Source organism: Pteropus alecto, unplaced genomic scaffold (genome assembly GCF_000325575.1).
Source record: "Pteropus alecto unplaced genomic scaffold, ASM32557v1 scaffold195, whole genome shotgun sequence".
In the NCBI taxonomy this organism is placed as follows: Eukaryota; Metazoa; Chordata; class Mammalia; order Chiroptera; family Pteropodidae; genus Pteropus; species Pteropus alecto.
The window spans coordinates 7,229,630-7,251,622 of record NW_006438073.1 but is presented as its reverse complement, the minus strand read 5'-3'; the positions used below and the strand labels follow the sequence as shown (position 1 = coordinate 7,251,622).

Genomic DNA, 21,993 nt, shown 5'->3' with positions numbered 1-21,993 from the left:
CATAAAGATATCCTTCTGTATGGACAACAGTTTCACTGTTGTGCCTTTCCCATTAAGGCCTACAGGGTACCAGGAATGGATGTCTGTGGAGATTTTTATCTCACACAGAGTTCCGCTTGCCCTGAAGAGCCTATCCCTTTGTAAGTGCTCTACAGTGCCAGCACTGTCAAAAATGACATCTACGCATACTGGGTCTACTTCTGGGCTCTTTATTAATCTATTTGCTCATCTTTGCTTTACTATCGCTATTATTTATTGTAACTTTATAATAAACCTTGATATGCAGTAAACAAGTTATTCCACCTTGCTCTTATTCTAGAGTCTCTCAGCTGTTCCTGGTTCTTTGTGTTCCCATACAGATTTCAGAAGCACTTGGTCAATTTCTAAAAATAATACTTGCAATAATTTTAATTAGGATATTCCTATAGTCTTCAAAACCAAGATTTCTCAAGAGCATAAAGCTTTTTTTTTTTTTATTGTGTCTTTACTCATTTTGGTTAGATTTATTCCTAGACATTTTGGGGCTTATTTTTGCTATTGTGTATCATATTTTTTATTTCATTTTTGTTTCTTGTATAGGAACACATAATTTTATGTCAAATCTTAACCTCAGCAACTTTGTTTCTTCATCATAAATTCTCATAATTTTTCAATAGCTTCTAAGGGATTCTTTAGGTAAACTATCACATCACTTGCAAGTTAGAACTGTTACCTTTTTTTTTCCTTTCCAACCATATTTTTTCTTTTTCTTGCCAACTTTACGGCACTGGCCAGCACACCCTGAGTTCAAAGTCAAATAAAAGCGTGTCATCCTTGACTTGTTCCAGATTTCAAGAATAAAGTTTTCAACAGTTCACCATAAATTTGAAGTAATCTGTACACTTTTTATAGATACTTAACCAGATTAAAAAAATTCCCTCTATTCTCTAGTTTGCTAAGACTTTTTTAAAAATCACAAGTGGATGTTTAAATTTATCACATTTCTCCATCTACTGAGATAACTGTAATCACTCTCCTTTATTCTGTTAATGCAGTGGATTACAATTAGTTATCGAATGATAAACCAACCTTATATTTCTAAAATAAACTCAACTTGATCATGATGCATATTATCCTTTTCATAAATTGCTAGATCCAGTCTGTTAGCATAACGGTGTTTTTAAATTCACATTTACAAATGGAATTGGCCTGTAATTTTCCTTTCTCATAATGTGCCTCAGGTTCTGGCATCCAGGTCATTCTGGCTTCCAACCATGCTGGGATGCACTTCCTCTTTTTCTGCTCTCTGAATGGGCTTGTCGAACACTGGTGTTATTTCTTCCTTATATATTGAATAGAGATCAGTAGTGAAGCCACCTGGGTCTAGAGTTTTCTCTCTGTAAAAGGTTTTCAATTATATATTCAGGTCTTAAATTCAAATTTTCTATTCCTCAATATGTCAATTTTGGTAACCTGTGTTTATCTAGACACATGTCCATACTGTTTACATTTTCGAATTTGTTGATATAAAGTCTATGTACAATTTTCTTTTTACTACCTATAGGGTCTGTAACAACATCCCCTCTTTCACTCCTGACTGGTTATCTATGTCTTCCTCTTCTCCTGATCAGTCTTACAATCTTTGCAAAGAATTTACCTTTGCTTTCGTCGACTGAGGTATACTGCTTTCAAAAATGGCCACAATTACCCATTCACCCCTAAAGGTATCCATTCCACCTGCAGTGTAAATCTGCAGCTCCTCTCACCCCTTGAACCTGGGCCAGCACTGACTCGCTTGGCAAAACGCTGCAGTGGAAAGAAGGGTGTGTGCATTAAAAGCCTTTCTCGGTCTTAAGTGAATTACCCTCTCAGAGCCCTATTACTCCCACGTAAACAAGCTCAGACTAACCTACTGGAGAATGAAAGACAAGTGACCCAGTCACCGTCGATGCCCCAGCCCACAGCCAGGCAACCAATAAAAGCAGAGCTGCCTAGCTGACCTGCAGCTGACCGCAGATGCAGACCAGCACTGTTTTGTTGAACACAGACGAAATGACCAGCCTGCAGAAGAGAAGAATGAACTAAATAAATGGTGCTTATTCTAACATAAATTTTTGGAATAGTTTACTATCATGCAGCAATAATCATCTGATACATTGATTTTCTTAATTTTGTAGGTTTTTAAAAAAATTTTAATTGATTTCTACTGTAGCTTTATTACTTTCTTCTACTACTTTTAGGTTTACTCTGTTGTTATCTTCCCATTTTTTGAAATGGATGCTTAGCTTATTGTACCCTTTCTTTCCTCACATACTTTTAAAGCTTTAAGTATTCCTCTAAGTTGGCTCTAGCTGTAATCCAAAGTTCTGATATGTAACATTTCCATTGTCAGTCAGGTCAAATGATATTGTTTGAATACTTAAATGTGTTTTTCTCATCTCTAACATGACAATTTCCTAATTATCTGTTATTGATTTCTAGCTTCTTACACTATAATCAGAAAACATACTATGTATAATTGTATACAAAGAATTACGCTATAATCAGAAAACATACTATGTCAATTCTATAATATTTGTTCAGACTTGTTATTCAGTATAGCACATGGCCAATTTTTCTAAATATTCCATGGGTGTTCAAAAAGAATGAAAATTCCTCTGTGATTGTTTGTTCTTTGCACTTTTTAGTTCCATTTTTGCTTTTTATGTTTAAGGGCTGTGTTATTTGGTATATACAAAGGTAAAATTCATCCTTCTATCATTATGGAGTGGTTCTCTTTATCTTTAGTAATACCTTTTGTCATCAAGCCTATTAATATTAATAGCGATACATTTTGTTTGGTTTTTCATGGTATTTCTTTCGTGATGCTATTACTTTCAATCTTTTGTTATCCTTGTATGTTAAATGGGAGTCCTTTAAACAGCATCTAGATGAGTTTTGTTTCTTCATCCAATCTTGCAATCTTTGAATTTTAACTGGAACACTTAGTCCATTTGCACTGTATGATTTATATCTGCCTTCTCATTAAGTACTTTCTACATGCCCTATGTATTTTATGTTTCATTTTCTTTCCTGCCTTCTATTAGCTTGAAAGTTTTATGCTTATTTACCCTGGAGATTACAACATCCATCACTTAATTATCAAACACTAACGTTAACTTGTTCTTTCACCCCCTCCTCATTTCCCCATACGACGCAGGGGCTCTCCAGACTACTTAATAACACTTATCCCAATCCAGTTTATGTGCTATTAGTTGTTTTTCAAATTTCACATATGCACATATACATACATATATATATACATACATACATGTATCTATTTTAACTCAATAAGACATTATTAGTATACACAAATAACGTTCAGTTAGATTTACCTATACGTTTACCTTTTTCACTGTTCATCTTTCCAACAAGGCTCATTTTTTACTTCTGCCTGAAAAACGCCCTTCAGTATTTCGTTTAGTCAAAGTCTTCTGGTGATAAAGTGTCTCAGTTTTTCCTTACCTGAAAAAGTCTCATTTTTGATGGGCTGAGAATTCTAGTCTGACACTTATTTTCTTTCAGCACCTTACAGATTCTTTACCGTCTTTACTTTGCTATTTCTTGAGAAATGAGCTCTGAGTCTTACTGTGGCTCCTTTTTGCTACTTTTAACAGGCTCATATATACAGAAAACAAACTGATAGTTGACAGAGGTGCGTTTGGAGGCTGGGGGAATATAGTCAATTACTATTATAACCATGTATAGTCCCAGGTGGGTGCTTGACTAATTGGGGGATCACTTTATAAATTATATAAATGCTGTACACCTGTAATTAATATTAAACACTATCTAATGTAAACTGTAACTGAAAAAAAGTAAAAAAAAAAAAAAAAAAAAGATTTCCTCCTCAAAATCAGTTTTTATTTTATTTTTAATGCCTACAGCATCTGGTATTCCTAGTTAACATTACTTTTAAGCAGTTTTACTGTGATGTGCCTAGGTATGGCTTTTGTTTCGTGGTTCGGAGTTTCATAAATCCGCAGCTTTATTTCCTCGGTTTGAAAGTTCTCAACCACACTCTCTTCCAACACGGCTTCTGCCCCATTCCATCTCTTCTTCTAATACTCCGATTGTGCACATTAGACTCTCTCAGTACAGTCCTTTCATTTTCCACATTCCCTCCCAGTTGACCATCCTTCTGCCTCTCAATGCTGAGTATTTCCTTCTGATCTATCTTCTACTTCACTAATTCTCTCTTCAAATGATTCTAGAATCTTGTTAAACCTGTTTTTTCTAACTAAGGAATTTTTCACTTTGAGTTTTCTTTTACAGTTTCCACTTCTCTACAACTTGTCTTTTGACTCACACATAATAAGCACAGCTCACATGAAGCCTAGGTTTGACAGCTGTAACACAACAGTCTCTGTGGATTTGTTTCTACTGTTTTGTCGTTTCTTCACATTTTTGTTATGTCATCTTACCTTTCTGTGTGTTTATTTTCTAGTGTGTGCCAAACATTATACTTTCTAAATAGCTTACAGAAATGATATAAGGCCTAAAATGATATTGCCTTCCTCAAGAGAGGAAATATATCAGCTTTTGCCAGGCACCTGTTACTAGCAATCCAAGATGAATCGCATTCAGTACAATTTCACGTATTGAGACTGAGACAATTTGATGCTGACAGGCAATGTCTGAGGGCCTGGGGAATTCTGATTCACTCTTACTCCTAGCACGCACACTCATCACAAACCCTACCCAAAGCAAAGCCTGGGGGTGGGAAGGAGTCCGCACAGACAAGTTACAGACTCAAACACGCTCCCCAAAGTCTGGTCCCTCTGCTGTCCTCTCCAGATTCAGCAAATGTACCCAGAGGAAAAGGAGTTCACAAAAGTCAGGCTTACGTCCTTGATTATCTGCCCTCCTCAGGATCCTGAACTAGTAATTATTCACGATGTTGCAGGGTCTCTGATGCATTCAAGCAGATGTTTTTCATACTGTGTCCTATTTTACTAGAAATGCTCAGATGGTCTGAATTACCTTGTTAAATCCTTAAAAAGAGAAGCCCATGGCATTTTTTAAGAGGTTGCCTTTTAATCTAAATAGGTCTAGAAATGACATAACTTCAGGTAGTATGGAGTAAAAACTGCTAGAATGAGGATCTGAGGAAGAGAACAAAGACATACCACATAAAGTCTATCAACAGGTCTGGCCCTCTGTTCACCGATAGCAAGCTCTTCCTACTTTTCTGCAACTTCCTAACTTCACCTTTTTATACAGTCATTGGATCTACAGAACTTCACCCTCCCCTCCTCCCCACAAAACAACCTTAACAGTGACAAGAATCTCTATATCCCATCCCTCACTCATTTCATTTAGTAGAATACAAAATAGCCTTCCATTTTTTAATTTTACTCAATAAAACCTGTAAGATTTGCTATCTGGTAAAGAGTGAAATAGATGCTAGGGATTAAAAAAGGAAGAAGAGAAAGAAGAGAGGAAGAGAAGAAATTCTCCCTGCTCTCAGGAAATCTGTGAAAATCCCTTTATTTGTTACCTTGATGTTTCTTAAAATAACTAGGTTTGCCAGCTATTCAATAATAGTTGTGCTCTATACAGATCCTTTTCGAAAGAAACTCATATATTGGATACACAGTATATAGATAGATAGATAGATAGATAGATAGATAGATAGATAGATAGATAGATCTCAACTATATCAAAGAATGTGTGGAGAAATGCATTATGAAACCAGGTACTTAAGCACTTCCAATAACTTGTTTTTGACTTGTGTCTTTTGTCCAACTGGCTGGCCTGCACTTCACGACATAAAACACTTAGAAGACTCTCTTTGGCACATCCTATTCTTTTTACATATTAAACCTCTTCTGCTGGAACTACAGCATTAAGATTACACAGAAAAAGACTTCACCACAGCTAAATAATCCTCACAATTATTATCCATTAATAAGAAATGTTTTTAAACTAGTCAAAACCAACATATTAAATCTGTAACACAAAATTTACTAACCTTAAAAATGAAACCATCTCAATCGCCCAAGAGCCAACAAACAACAGTTCAAGTGGGTTAAAGTACACACCACTGGGATTCTAACACAATTGAAAGTGTCAAGGTTATCCTTCTCAGAATGTTGTAAGTAGAGAACGAAAAAAAATTAATCACAGCAGCTGCTTTGTCTATTGCAACCAATTTCCAAGTTAATATCGTTTGCCTTGCACTAAAATTCATTCTGTGTTGATTTATCATGCTAGTTCTGCAGCTTCATTCAATTAAAACAATGTCACAACACATTCAAAGAAAATCATTTCAAACAGCTTGAGCTAACTGCAACTTTAAAGGCCAAAATAAGGGAAACAAAGGAGAAAAAAGACATTCATTAACTCTGTTTAAGTACAGACCTTCTCTATGGCTCACCAATTATCTTTTTGCCAAGTGGCCTGTTATTTCCTAAAGAGGTGAACAACAATTATGTCTACTGCTATTCAATGCTACTTACTTCCTTTTAAAGAGAAATGACAGATTGATACCAATGACAATATACAAAACATTATGGCAAATATTTCCATTAACCTTTTAAGAAACGTACAATTAAAGATAAAACCTCCTGTGACACACCATTAAAAACAACAAGTTAACTAATAAAAAATGGATTACCAAAAGCAGTTCAGTGAAACACTTCTAAGAAATGTTAAGGAGTAATTTCTGCTTAAAGTTTTGGAATAACAATGTTTAAAAAACATGCATTTCTCTGGTTGTTTTTTACACGAGACTGATAATCTGTTTTTAAATATTGTGTCTAGCATTTCTAAGGCAATTTTTATTAGATACCTTACAAACCTTACATTATATCACATAAGCAACATAATAAGTATGAAATACACACACATTTAAATGTTTACTTGTTGATGAAGCCTTTCGCTTAGCAGATGACAAAAAAATGAACGACCTACTGTAGTCAACACTAGTGAGCCTATCATATGCAGATGTGTAAGATGAGAGAAGATGTATTTAGCAGTACAGCAGGTGCTCAAATAACATCCTTTCGTTCAATGTCATTTCTTTATAACGATGAGATGCCCTAGGAACTGAACTCTTGTTTATGTCCATTAGCCGCTGGTAAAAATTGGTTTCATTATACCTCATTTTGCTTGAAGTTGCAGAACCTATTAATGACTTTAAATGAGGACTTACTGTACAACTGTTTTTAAATAAAAATGCCAGAATGAATATATCAAAATGTCTTGTGCTTGCTGGGGAAGACAAAAATTTTATCTCTTTTCTATCTTCATATTAATTCTAGATACGCGGCCAAATATGACTCCTTATGCTAAATAATTACTATAGGAACCAATTTGCAAAACTTTTCATATATAAGGCCTTTATACACATCATCTGTTGGTGGCACAAGGCTATGTAAGCAGAGGCACTTACACCAGCAGCTTTAAGGGGCAGCGGGAATAGTAACCAGTAATAAACACAATATGAAAACTGTGGCATATGAATTTGGACAGCCTAAATTATGACAAATCATCTTTTGAGTATAAATATAATTGAGAAACAGTCTGAACCCATTGAAAACAAACTCAGGTGAGTAAGATAGATTATCCTTCCAGAAGCTTTATAACAAGTGCTTAGGACAAATATTAATTAACCAATTAAAATAAAAATATGAAGCAAGAAAAGCCAAAAAGGGTCTTATAACCGAAGAAGACGACAATATATTTGACTGTGTAAGGCCCAAACTCACACACAAGTCCTTTTTAAAAGACCCCAAACTACTTTCCAAACCTATATTCAAACCTATCATCCTTCCATTCAGATACATAAGCAATTCACTGTTCTCTAAAAACAGCAGACACTGTTAAATCTGCTTCCCTGCAGCACCTTCCTTCGCCCTTCCTTACCGATAACCATGTCAAATCTTCATCACACAACACCGAGCTCCAGTGCTGCTTCTGCGGTTTCTTTGTGTATTTCTGATTCCCAGACAGTCGTTTCTCCTTCACACTGACCATCTCAGAGCATTCTGCACCCAGCTTCTCAGAGCCCCTATCACAGAGAAGGCAATGATCTGTATGTCTCTTTCAGGTCAGTCCTCAAAGTCAGGAACCAGCAACACCTGGTTGTTGCGTTGTTTTGTTTTGTTTGTAAATCCACAGAGCCTCACGCAAAATGCAGTCCAGAAAACTACTATTTATTCAGACTGCCGAATAACACAATTTAGAAGTGTTCAGAGAAATTATACAGTGATTTTTTCATTCTCACAGGAAAAACTTCCACTACTAAATAAGTGCAGCACAAGAACTCTTATACATTTCAGAAATTTCTCAAATAGTAAGCCTGACCAACTCATCTCAGAATAAATTCCAAATGATAGCAAATGTCATAAAAACAAAACTATTATTTCCACTTTCCATTTCAATAATGGAAGTACCATGAGTGCAAAAACTGTGTCATTCAACTTTTCGTAGGTGCTGAGTATGCTCTATTAGTGATAGTCCGGTATAGGCCAGCTTTTAATGCTGGGCAACTCTATATGCATTAAGTCACTCGATCCTCCTAACAACACTGGAAGGCGCTTACGTTACCACCTACAACTAATACACGAGAGGTTACAAAAGAAGCCCAAACTGCAGAACACCTAGATTGACTATAGGGTTCAGGTTCTCCTAAAGGCCTTAAACACATGCCCTGATCACACCAGAAACTCACGTTTGGTTTTCTCATTCTTGTTGATGATTCAAAAATGTTAAAAGCTTATAAAAACCCTCTTCAGATTCAAGTGTACTATCAGAATGAGTCCAATTGTGCTTTTTATAATTTTTTCTCCATCTATATACCAAAACATATTATTAGACTACTTTTACATAACCACACCTTACCTTTTCAATATTTTCGTGTCTTTACTAACTAGGATTACTGCTTTAATAATAATCATATACAACTTTTCAATTCTTTCTTATGTATTTATTTATCTATTTATTTATCTATCTATTTATTTATTTATTTATTTATTTATTTATTTATTTTTTAGGCGAGGCAACACTTGATTGACCTCACAGACTGCAAGGACTTTGCCAGCTTACAATCCCTTATTTTTAACTCCTACAGCACCTGGTCTTCCTAGGTGGTCTCCCAACCAAGTACTAACCAGACCACAATTTTTTTTTATCTTAATTGAATCTTTTGTATGAATGAAAACCTTTATGTGATTATTGCTTCATCTGCATATTTCAATGACAAATATATATAACTTTAAAAAAAGAGAGAGAGAAAGAGAAGAATATGATTATTTGAGCTTATAAGTGTCACCAAGATGAGTCAAGATGAAATATGTAGTTCTGACCACAGATTACAAATACGGCCTAAGGCTCTTCGAAATTGATTTCTTAAGTTTTGCTGCATAAGTATTACCAGCCTCATACACTGTTCCAACATTATTAATTCAGCTCTTAAAGTGATGTGTTTTTGGCACAAAGTTTTGTCATATTTGACCTCCTGATAATCATTTTTTATATTATAACCCTGGTTCAATGTTTGTACATTGTTATGAACGACTCTACTCATAGTGGCTTTTAATTAAATTATGATACTCTGTTAATGCAGTATGCTTATCATCTCTTACTCTTGATTCTTCTACATTAAATTATAAAACTATCTCATCCCTCTACATTCTCTATTTTCAATGAAAAGCATCCCTGGCAAGGCCTTCTCTCATTCTTTGCCTCCACATGTAATAGACTAAGAAATCTTAAGATTTTCATTAATCTGTCCCCTTTTCTTCATTTCAGCTGCCCCTGCCTTGGTTTAGGTCCCTGGCACTGCATAAGTGGATTATAGCTGTAATAGTACCTTGAGAGTACAGATTATGTCTTTTCTCATTCCTTGCCAGTTGCCCATGACAGGCCACACAAGACATTCTGGAAGAGTGACGTCAAAATTTTACTAGTTTATAGTCAGATCTCTTCTTTAGCCTTCATGTTTCTAATAACTTTTCAAAAAGTTTTTCATTTTAATCTGTCTTTAAAATTACAAATTTATACTGCTTTTATACAGCCTTACAAATAAAAAAGGCAAGAAATAAACGTTCATTGTTCTATAACCCCCCAAAATACTATAAATACATTTTTAAGATCAATCTATACCAAATAATAAAGAAAAAACTATCACACCAATGTGAAACAGAGATGGCCAAGTTCATGCCAGGTAGGCTGCTTACTGATATTGTTTTTGGACTTGGCAAAAGCGGTGTTCTACAGTAGTCAAAACCAGATTTCAGAAGTCCAAAAGAAAAAAAGTCATGAAATTGACCTCCACTAAATTGATCTGTTTAAAGTTATAAGTCGATAATAACAGTTGCTCTACCTAAAACTTAAAAACATGCTCCATGTTATGAAACCGTACACTAAATTAAAAGCCTCAACAGGTTAATATGTAATCTGAAATATTTCACAACTGTCCATTCAAAAATATATACTAAACCTTCTTAATATCAAGAATCCGTTTAATAGTTTCCTTTATAAACTACCCGAGAGATGTATAGATTTTACTTTTAAAATATTATATATATTCTCACTCATAATTAAGATCATACCCAGATAAAAATCAAGGTTTAAGCTAAATATTGAAAAAGAAAACTTTACTAATCATTAAATTTTGTTTTAACATCCATGTGTTCCTCAGATGAACAAATGTGAAAATAGTTTGTACCAAAACTCTTGAAGACTCTTAATTCCTTCAACACAATAAGCAAATCACAATAGTCAAAGGGACAAAAGCCTAAGGAAAGACACCTGCACTGACCCCTCTTCTCATAACCCCTGCAAAACAAATGCCAGCTCAACAGCCAATTTGCAGGTGACAATCTTGAGAAATAGAAGAAAAGCACCAATAACCCTATACTAACTCAGAAGCTATGACTAGCCAATTTTTATCTGCAAACCCAAGAAAAATGAATTGAAAGGGAACTTAAAATTCATGCTCCACTGTTAACAAAGAATATTATTATGAGACTACAGAGAGTACTGTGAATAAATCTATACTATTAGTCACCGGGCTGGGATCCTACAAGCTTGAAAAATACTCGAAAAAGCATTCATCCATCCTACAAACCTCTAATGATGTGTCATCATAATAACCTAGACCCAAGACACACCTTTCAAGGCTATAATCATTCAGAATTAAAACCTATTTTACAAACATGGGAAAATCAGTTACTTTCATATGAAATCTCTGCGAAAAGTCTCACTACAATTTCAACACATCACACTTCCCAAGCAAACAGCTTAGCCATCTAATCCGTTCATGTATATACAGAATGACTAAGGTCCCCAACGGCTAGACCTTGCCAATATTTGGAACTTATCTACCACTGTAGTAGAGCCTATGAAACATTTTCTCATAATTCAAAATTGCTAACTAGGTAAACTTAATAACAGAATTATTACTGACTCACTGAAACATAACATCTTTTACTTACAGTGATCAGTTAAATCCATTCATATACTGCTTATAAGATCTTCATTGATTCAAACAAGTCCTTAATGGGTCAAATTACCTGTTGGATGGCCTATGGATAACTCTTATCTTCATTCATGTCCGTCATTTTATGAATGTACGATCAACTTAAACAGTATTAAATGATTTAATGCGCTATCTATTATCTTTCATATAAGACTGCAGGCTCCTCGAGGGTAGGATTTTTTCCTTATTCACAATCGCAAGAACCATACTGAGTACTCTATCAGATGCCATACACTGGTTATCTCCATTCCTGGAAACAGTTCTATGAGTCAGACCTTATAAATTCACAGACAAGGAAACAGATCCCAAAAAATTAACATGTGCTCAAAGCCAGTGGGACAGTCTCAATGATTTTTCAGTCTCCTCCTCACTGCGGACAGTGACTTAATGCAGTTTTTCAATCTCGGCACTCCTGACGTTTGGGCAGGAGAACTCTTTCTTACGGAGGCTGTCCTGGGCGTTGCGGGATGTTTAGCAGCATCACTGGTGCCTGCGCACTAGATGCCACCAGTAACCCCTCCAAGTTCTGCCAACCAAAAATATCTCCAGATATTGCTAAATGTCCCCGAGGGGCAAAAACATCCCCCGCTGACAACTGGTGGGTTAACAGAATGTCAGTGAGTGGGGCAAGAGCAGAGGCCGTAGCATGCTCAGGCAATCTGGCTTGTCCGGCACTCCAGTGACCTGCCACGAGCGAGCACGCTCTAAGTAGCTGCTGCCCCTTTCAGCTGGGCCCAGCAGGAACTCAATCTAAACCCAGCTGCTGCTGGCCTAGATCCACCTCGGCCAATCAGCCCAACATACAGTACAGAGTCAAGAGCACAGAAATCAGCGCGTCATGTGAGACACTGAGTTTTACGGCAGCCTGTTATGGAGCGTCACTGTGGCACCAGTTGACAAATACCACCAGAAAGGGGGTAAGCCAGGATTCAAAACCTAGGCCTGCCTGGCTCACAAACCCATTATCTCCACTAGGTTGACTTTTATCAACTGAATTGGCATCCCCACTCCCAGGATGTACTTGGTGCACAGAAGAGATGCAACGGAAGTCTGCTTTATTAATAGAAATATTAATAAATATGAATTCTGTAAAAGTTTTTCTGTACATTTTCAGTAGGCCACCGATACTGCCTGCTCATGCCCACAGCAAGGCGCTGATTCACAAACAGGGTGAAGGACATGATTCAGCATCGCCTCATTACTGAGACACTAGATCTAAGACTTTCTTCTGTTTTCATCCCAGAGCTGTACACAGCCAAACCCAAAACAATCGCTCCAAATTCACACTTCTATAAATAAGTTGCTATGTGCAAATGCAAAACACAAGTTTTACAAAAAAAAATTTTAACAGTATTTGAAAGAATGAGGCTTTCATATAGATATGAACAACAAATATCGTACATCTAATATTTACCAGATACTTTTCCGGGCAGCGGGAATATGAAAACAGACAAAATCCCCACCTTTGTGGAGCTTACATTCTAATAACATTTACGCAGTATAAAGGCATTTTCCAAGTGCTTTACATGTATTAACTCATTTATAACTCGCTCATAACTCCTCATACCCTGCGGAAGAGTAACCGTACTACTACCTCCACTACGGAGATGAGTACACTGAAGACCAGAAATAACAAGTAATGTGCCCAAAGTTACAAAACAAATAGCAGAGCCAGACAGGGGTCTGGACTGAGTCCGTACCTTTGACCCCTATGCTTCACTGCCCCTTTGAAACTTTAATAGTAATAAAAGCATCTTTTAGTCAAATGGGATAAATTCACTCACAAAGTCAAGCTTACATACAAGCGGGGGTGGCGGATGGGAAAGACATTTTTGGTTGCCAAGCATCTACAGCTCATACACCCACCTGTGTATCTACAAGGCCACACCTGGATGCCTGACTCCAAACTCAACACCTCTGCATCAGAACCGCTGAACCCCACCCCCCTCAGTCTTTAGGATTCAGTCTTGTAGTGTTCTGTTACTTCATCTGAGCAAAACCTTTGAGCTATTTGACTTTCCCTCACGTGCAGGATCCGGGCATTTCTAAGTCCTCTCGGTCAAGTTCCTCCTCTGCTCCACAGCTGGTCTCCTTGCTGCCACCACGCCCAACAGCCTTCCTTCACCCGCCCAGCAGCCAGAATGAAGCTACCAAACCCCACTGAGCACATGTCGCCCTCTGGCTCAAAACATCCGAATGGCTTCCCATTCCACTCAGAAGAGTACGTGAAACCTGTAGTGGGGCCCACAGTCCCTATAGGATATGGCCCCTCTGCTCACTCCCTCACCTCGTATCCTACTGTCCCCTTCCCAAGCACGCTCATGCCAGGGTCCCTGTTCTTGCGGTTCACTCTGCCTGGAATGTTCTTCCCCGCAGTGATTTCCATGCCCTCCTCCCCAACACTCGGCTCCCTTCTCTGCGTTCCCTTCGTCTTGTAAAAGATTTCCTGACTATAAACACACAGTCACTGTTTATCTGCTCACCCCACTTGTTTTAATAGCACTGACTGTACCTAAAGTTAATATTTGTTTGTCTGTTTCTGCAACTGCAATGCCCGCTCCACAAAAGCAGAGATGTTGTTTAGTTCACACCCTACCCAGCTTATTCTGACGATGCAAAATGAGGCCGTGCTTCCCACACCTGAGTGCATAGGCATCGTCCACACAGACTGTACGCCACACTCTCCAATTCAACCAGTCCGCGCTGCGGCCTACACGCTCATGAGTCTCCAGCAGGTGTGGGTGCTACAGTGCCGGGACCCCATTTTAAGAACCACTGATCCAGACAATACACCTTTTTCTAAAGAAGAACCAGGTTATATTCTCTAACACGGTCTCATCTTAAATATTCTACGTTAATGACTAATGCTAAAATTTTATCCTTTATAGTTTACACAAGTAAACTATGGGGACCGCTGCTTTAGGAGATACAGAAACACCAAACAATACTAGACTCCTGTTAGAACAGCTGCCCAAATCACAATGTCTGATCTCCAGGCCTCCTCCCAATACCCAGGGTAGGCCCAGCGCAGTCGAATCTCGGTTATGTTAGTATCCTGTCCCTTGGTCATGGCAGATTGAGCCAAAACAGGCTCTCCCTAAACTCTGAAGTTCAAAGATAAAGTCTGGGAGGCACTGATGCCAAACTACATTCAGGGCAAGGCTCTCACCAGAGAAGGCCCACACTCCTGCTGGGCGCGCAGGGGCCCTGATTCCATCTTTCATCCTCCCTGCTGTACCCAATTATCCTCCAACAAATTCCCTACATTATCGAGAACTATTTGTAATACCAGTAAATGTTATTAGATTTATAGAAAATTGTATTGGAAATACAACTTGTGAAACAGCAAAGCTTTTTACCATTAATCCAAATTAAGACATTTATTTCCCCTTTCCAGATTACTATACTGTCCCTACAACCACTGAATCTTAGAATACACATAGCATTTCGACCCTATAATACCAACTATTTTTTGTATTTGCTTTCAGAAAAGTCCTCTGAAACCTAGAGAAAAGCTGCCAATTTGCCATTATTTATTCAATAGGTAGTGCAGCGGTCCCCAGCCTTTGTGGCACCAGGGACCGGTGCTCTGAGACTCTAATGCCTGATGATCTGAGGCGGAGCTGAGGCGGTGATGCTGGCGCTGGGGAGCGGCTGCAAACACAGATGCAGCTTTGCTAGTTCACCTGCCGCTCACCTCCTGCTGTGCGGCCCAGTTTCTAACAGGCAATGGACCCATACCACTCCGTGGCCCAGGGAGTTGGGGACCCCTGGGCCACGGACTGGGAAGCAGCGGGTGCCTATTATGTCCAACGTCATGCACACCTGCACCACAGCAATGACTAACAAAAACAGGCTCTTATTTTAAGTACCTTACATTTTGCTAGGGAGAGAAAAATAAACAAGAAAAATGTCAGATAAAAATTTCTATGCTGAGAAATAAAGAGACTTAGGTGAAATAATGAGTAACCAGATTGCTTTTAGATAAAATGGTCAGGAGAGGCTTCTCTGACGTGACATTCAATGTCGCTTCAATGACAAGAAGCCAGCGAGTAGAGATCAGTGCACAGCTAACACAGGTCCTTAGGCGGGGAACAGGCCCGACCTGTTCTAAAAGCCAGTACGACTGCACAGAGCACTGAGGAAGAGGAAATCATCTACGGTGAGGTCTGAGACAGAAAGGACCACACCACACCGTACACCACGTCGGGCTCTGTAACAAAAGGCAGAGTTTGGAGCTATTTATAAATTTATTGGTTATGGGACAAGGAGACTCTTCACAACAAAATGCTTACACAGAATAGTCGAGCAAGGGACTAAGATGAACAAAAAATAAATTACAAACAGTGGTTATACAATTTTTAGAGCTGAAAGGAACCTTAGCTGTCACAGAGTCCAAACTCTCATTTCACTGGGAAGATGGTGCAGCCAGGCTGTGGCTTCTTTGAGGTCGAGCCAAAGAGGAGCTCGGAACTGTACTTGGTACGCTAACATTAACGGCCAAGGCTCTTTACGTAATTCCTGCCGATCCGAAATCTAAAACTAAGTCTTTAGCCATGTGCATTTCCAAAGGTGACACAGCAGCAGTCAAACGAAAATATATTTAGAAATATTTTAAGTTATCCATGCCAGATTATTCACCTTTAGACCTCACATGAGGTTTTTTTTTTAAAAGCGGCTGATAACACTCAAGTCTTTCCCACCAGACATCTCTCTTCCCACAGTACGTAAAGCAGAGGAGACATGGGACGAAACGCGGCATACTTACGTCCGGGTACTCCTTCACAGGCACATAAAGCTTCTCTTGTAACTGAACAACAGGCCCCACCGCGTCGGGCAGCTCTGCACTCCGCTTCTCGGTGCTGCCATTTAATGTGTCATTGTACATGTCTTTCCGTACTCTGCTAATTTCTGTTAAAAATAAAAAATTTCAATGTGTTAGACGAAAATATTCTTGCTAATCCAGGGGAAAAGAAAGAGGGTAGGGTGGATGCCACTGATAAAATGTGAAAACTCAAAGAAGAAACGAACTGTTGGGCTATTCTATCATTCTCTGGATTAAGTCAACATTGAACAAAAGTATAGCCTCACTTTGATTCCTACCAGAAATCAAATTTATACACCAAACAATACAATTTATTAAAACTAACTCAGCGCCCAAGCTCTTATCCACTATGATACAGACCTGTCATTTTATCTAATTTCTCCATTTGTAAGCGAGGCCAGTCATTCCAAATGATAACGTCGACTGACGACTGTAAGAATGCGCCTGACAAAACTAACGCCAATGCTCTCTTCTACTTCCCAACTGACAGATTACAACGGACTCACAGATCGCAGACTGAGCAGAATTCTGAATCTGAGACCCGGATTTGGCGGATAAAGCTTGAGGCACAGAAGAGATGGAGATGTCTTAGAGAGGGCACAGAAGTGACATTTAAGGGGTGAAAAAAGATCCAAACCAAGAAGAAATGGGAGGAGACAGAAGTAGGGAAGAGGTGTCAAAGCAGCTAAGAAAGGACAGATTCAAGGAGGGATGATCAACAGTGTCAAACACCACAAAGGGACAGTAAGGTAAACAGCAAAAGAGGGTACCCTGGATTCGGCCACTAAGCCACTGACAATCAGAGAAGTTTTAAAGAAAAGATGGTGACAGAGGTTAAACTACATTATGTTAATGGATGAAATATAAGCAAGCAAGCAGAGATATCTAGCCAATGACCTTTTTAAAAAACTACTATGTTATCCCGGGCATAAATATACTTCTTTTTAAAAAAAGTATAAGAAATCTATTTTAATGAATCAAGTGCTGCATAAAGAAACTGATTAATTCTTTAAGTTTCCACACTGTGCTAGAGGACAGGCTCCTGCCCATTGGAACATGCTAATAACGGTTGTCATTAAATTAGCTGGATGCCTCTGTAACCATCTCTCCATGCCATAGATTACGTCCTCTTCGGGGAAAAGGTTTGTGCCCATTAGTATTTAAAAATAAAATGCTTTTTATTTTTAAAATGTATTTTGTATGCTTTGCAAACATAGAATTTTAATCTATTGCTATAGATTAAATGCATACTTTATAAACACACACTTTAATTTACTTAACTAGTTATTTAGATCGCTTTCAGATAAATAAAATTCAGCACAGCAAAAAGGCACTATCAAAGGTGTTCTTACCCAGTTACAAAGTCTTCACCAGTGGAAACACTGACTCTGATACATTTTCTGCTTCGATGATGGCAACATTCATTTTATAACATTTTCTCTTAAATAACAATCTGCTTGTCAAAGCTAACCAAATGTTTATTTTTGAATTGCAAATAAAATTTTTAAGAAATCAAAGAAAGGTACCTTGAGTTTAATTACATAAAGACAAGACCTCATTCTTGAAGTTCTTTTTTATACTTCTAGTTTCATAATGAAATCTTTTCTAAAGATGTCCAGTATCAAATTAGCATTATCTTAAATTAGCACATGACAACAATTCTCAATAACCGAGTAATAATTTAAACATACATGATTGTTTACATAATTTACATAATTACAGCAAGTAATTAACCAAAGGGAATTAGAAAATTTTAATTATATTAAATACATATAATATCCTTTAGTTCCAGCCTCTATATAAAAGCACTTTCAAAATTAATTTATGATATTTAAATCTCTTTGGAAACTGCCCAATTCTTGTTATGAAGTTAATAAACAGATATAGAAACCTGACAACAGCATAAATCTATAGATAAAATCTGTTCGTAAATATAGATGCAAACATCCTAAATGAAGAGGCGCCACCAGCATATTAAAATAATGCACCAATACAAAGTGGAATTTATACTATGAAAGAATAGTTTGATATTTAAAAATCTATAAATAACCATAGTAATACGATAGTTTGAAAGGGAAAAATGATTTTCCAAGTAAATAATTTTATCAAACTTAGAAAAACCAAGAAAATTAATTATAAATAAAAATATCCAGATGACTAGATTAAAAAAACGGATACACAAAACCAATAACCTTTATATATTCAATTTGATGATATAATGGAACACACATTTAGAACTTAAGTTGTGTTTCTATAAACATGTGTGAGTCTGATTAATAACTAAAAGTTCCATGAGACTCTGTTACCCTCTGTCTCCCCAGCTCCTAGAATTATGCCTTGAACACAGCGGGTCAGTTAATACTTGGTAGATCAGGTAGATGAGTGGGTGAATGAAGGGAGGAATGAGCTAGATTCTAGGGCATTCGAGTTTAACAAGTCAGGATTCCAGCTCTCAACCAGGCACATGCACAAGATGCCGTCTATGGTGTAAGATCAGTAAGGGCACAGAGACAGCGGCAGCAAACGCAGGCGTCACTAACCCTCCTGCCAACGTTAGGGTCAAGAAGGAAGTCAAGAGGAAAGAAACTGACATTCGTTTTCTAATGATGGAGAGTATATAAAGCAGAAGCACAAATAATATTATAAATTCTACTTTTCTTAAGATTAAAAAATCTTTCTACTGTTTCTTTCAGTCTAAGATCTATCATTCAATTTAATAACAGGACACAAATTATATACAAGACAGTAGTATGTCTGAGAATGAAAAGATGGCTAAGAAAGTTCTAGTTCTCAAGGAATTTACAATCTAATTCATTGTGGAGCCTAACCAGCTGAGTATACCCTTTACCAACAGCAACTCTCTAGCCAGGAAATCATTAGCACTTCTTGGCATGTTATTTACAACACTCAAGTTGGAACAAGTTCTAACTCCAGTTCTAACAGTAAGCGCTTGTATGATTTTAGACAAGTTTCTTACTTAACCTTTCTGTGTCTGTACCTCATATAATTACAGGCTGCTTACTGAGTGACTCAACTAAATCCGCCGGTTTCCAACCCCAGTATGCAAGGACTCCATTCATTATGTCCCCCCATGTTTCAAAAAGTTCTGCCTCTAAACCTTTTCATTTTATAAGTCCTGGTGGTGATCAGAGTTTTTGTTAATGTTGATATCAAGCTGCTATAATCACAGCCAAAATATTACAGAAGCATGTCATGGGTATGGGTGGTGTTCTAGTTCCTTTGCGGGTGTCCATTTATGAAACACAGGAATGCTTCATAACTAGTATGTTTCATATATTCTTTTGTTGTACTAAACATTACATGATAATGCGCAAATGTTCCCTTATCACCACACTACCTCCACCAACCTACAACAGTGGTTCGAGAACTAAAAGTTCACAACCTCTTGTGTGATCACCTCGTATAAAAATTCCCACTACAAATAACCCCCAAATACCCCAAGATCAAGACAGTTTGGTTTAGACACCTCTGAAGTTCTTAAATGTTAACGAATTTATTTTACTGAAACAAACTCTTTCCTAAAATTTCTCCCCCCCGGCCCCCCGCCAACACTCCAAAGCTCATAGCATAGGTCAAACGCTTCTTCCATGACAGCCCTACAGATACGTGAAAAGGTCTGCTGTATCTAAGTGTCCTCTTCTCTAACCTACCTATGTGATAGCATGGTTTACACCCTCCCACTCATCTAGACACACTCTATTTGTCTATGTCCCTTTTAAAATGGAAACCCCTGTCCCGCACACATCCTTCCCTGACAGTGGGTCAGTATGTGACTGAGGCTGCCTACCACCAGTCCCAAACACACCACTTGGCACAGTGTGTTTAATGCCTTCGCTTCCATGGTGAGCACACGGCACTGTTGACATCCACACATCCACACGGCTTGTTTAGACATCAGTAGACAATTTTTTTCATGATTGTTTTCTACTAGATATATCCCTTCTGATTTACGTTCATCTATCAGTTGACATTCTTTAGGGATGATTATTCTGTGAGTCAAGGATCCAACTAACTGCAATGTCGTAGAGCACACACTTCTCTAGCCTGGATGCTAAAATACTGGGACACCTCAACTAAGCGGTGAGGTCTCAGCCTGCACGGACCCTCCCCCTGGGTCTAGCGGTTCACAGAGGACATGTTTTGGAACCGATCGGTTGTGCCATCAAGTGTATAACATGAATTTTTCAGTTTGGGGGAGTATTCACCTCATCCATCATTCAGGATCCCTTTATCTTTCATGGTTTCTTAAACTGATATTCAGTTATCTCATTTTTTTTCAAATTTCAATATCCTGAAAACTATTTTTCTTTAGGCCTGAAAACTTGATTCGGTCATACTAAGTCTCCTAACATTTCTCTGCCTTAATTATCTTGATTTTTGTCCTTTTCCAAACTAAAACTCAGTTACGGGTCAGTAAACTCTGCTCCTAAGGAAGGTGGGAAAATAGTCACCAAACGGTTGTTTCATGTCACCTGTTAATACATCGCCTGCTTAAGCCTTCTCCCTTCCCCTCCATTCACCTAGCGACAACCAACCGCTTTGTTTTAAAACCATTCTCGCAAATAAAAAGCCTCCACTCACTTCTGCCTTGGGCTTCCCCATCACCACCACGCCTTTATTATGTCTGAACCTTCGGACGTGCGCCCCGCCCTTTGCTAACCTTAAAATTTTCCACATTCTTTTAAAATGTGAACTATTAGATTAACAGATCAATCACTCTATGGAAAAGTAAAATGTCAGAATTAAGAACAACATGAAGAAATATTAAAGAATAGAAAAATGTAGAGTGAATTATGAAATTAAGTAGTCATTTCCCAAGATAGATAATAACTATGCACTAATTCAATATTATAATGTTGGTAGATAAAAGAATAAAATACAGCCCTATTTTACTTTCTGGTTTACAATTTATTTCAATGCATTTAAACCAAGGAAGTCAAAATCAGGAAATAAAATACTAAAAATATTTACTAGCTGAGTAGTAAACAAAAAAACTATTAACATACAAATTTTTTAAATGCATGAAAGTATTATTTTCAAGATTTGTAACAATCCAAATTAAAACTGTTTAAAACACTGAAAAAAATCTCATACAAAACATGTCCTGTACTCAGTGTTATGGTAGCTAATTCCAATTGCTCAACCAGCCACTCTGATGTCACAGACATTATATTTCATTTGGGCATCTGCTTTTTCTTTGTGCATTACACTTAAATCCAACAAAAAATTTACCTTATCATTGTAATACAGCTGGAGCTAAAACACAGAAAGAAATGAGGTTACAGTATCATTTGAACACTACTGCCTTTCTAAAATTTCACATTTTCCATTAATTTATGCAGTAAAATAAGAGCCAACTAGTTCTAAAATATATACACTTCGATGTACATAGTACGAATTTTATAAGCAAAGTCTGAGTGACAGCTTTCCTCATTTCAACCGAAGTTTAAATGGGCTCTATTATTGCCTCACTATCTGTAATTCGTTTATGGCTGGGCACTTAACTGGCACACTACCACAAACAGCAAAGTAAGATTTTTGTTATTTTAGGTCTTACTTAACAAATTATTAGTTTCTATTTACATGATACTCATTAAATCTTAAAACAATAATATCAGCAGTGTATTTATAACGTTAAGAA

General features: G+C 37.5%; 1 protein-coding gene across 1 annotated transcript in view; it reads right to left on the bottom strand.

The window, feature by feature from the left end:
* Positions 1 to 20,906, bottom strand: part of QKI (QKI, KH domain containing RNA binding) — a 106,027-nt gene extending 85,121 nt beyond the window's left edge. Inside the window, exons 1-3 of the mRNA XM_025049059.1 lie at positions 20,888 to 20,906; positions 16,790 to 16,918; positions 16,275 to 16,417 (exon numbers count right to left, since the gene is read on the bottom strand). Of these exons, the coding sequence (XP_024904827.1) occupies positions 16,275 to 16,417; positions 16,790 to 16,918; positions 20,888 to 20,906 (291 nt within the window). The remainder of the gene's footprint in view (positions 1 to 16,274; positions 16,418 to 16,789; positions 16,919 to 20,887) is intronic.
* Between the last annotated feature and the right edge of the window lie 1,087 nt (positions 20,907 to 21,993).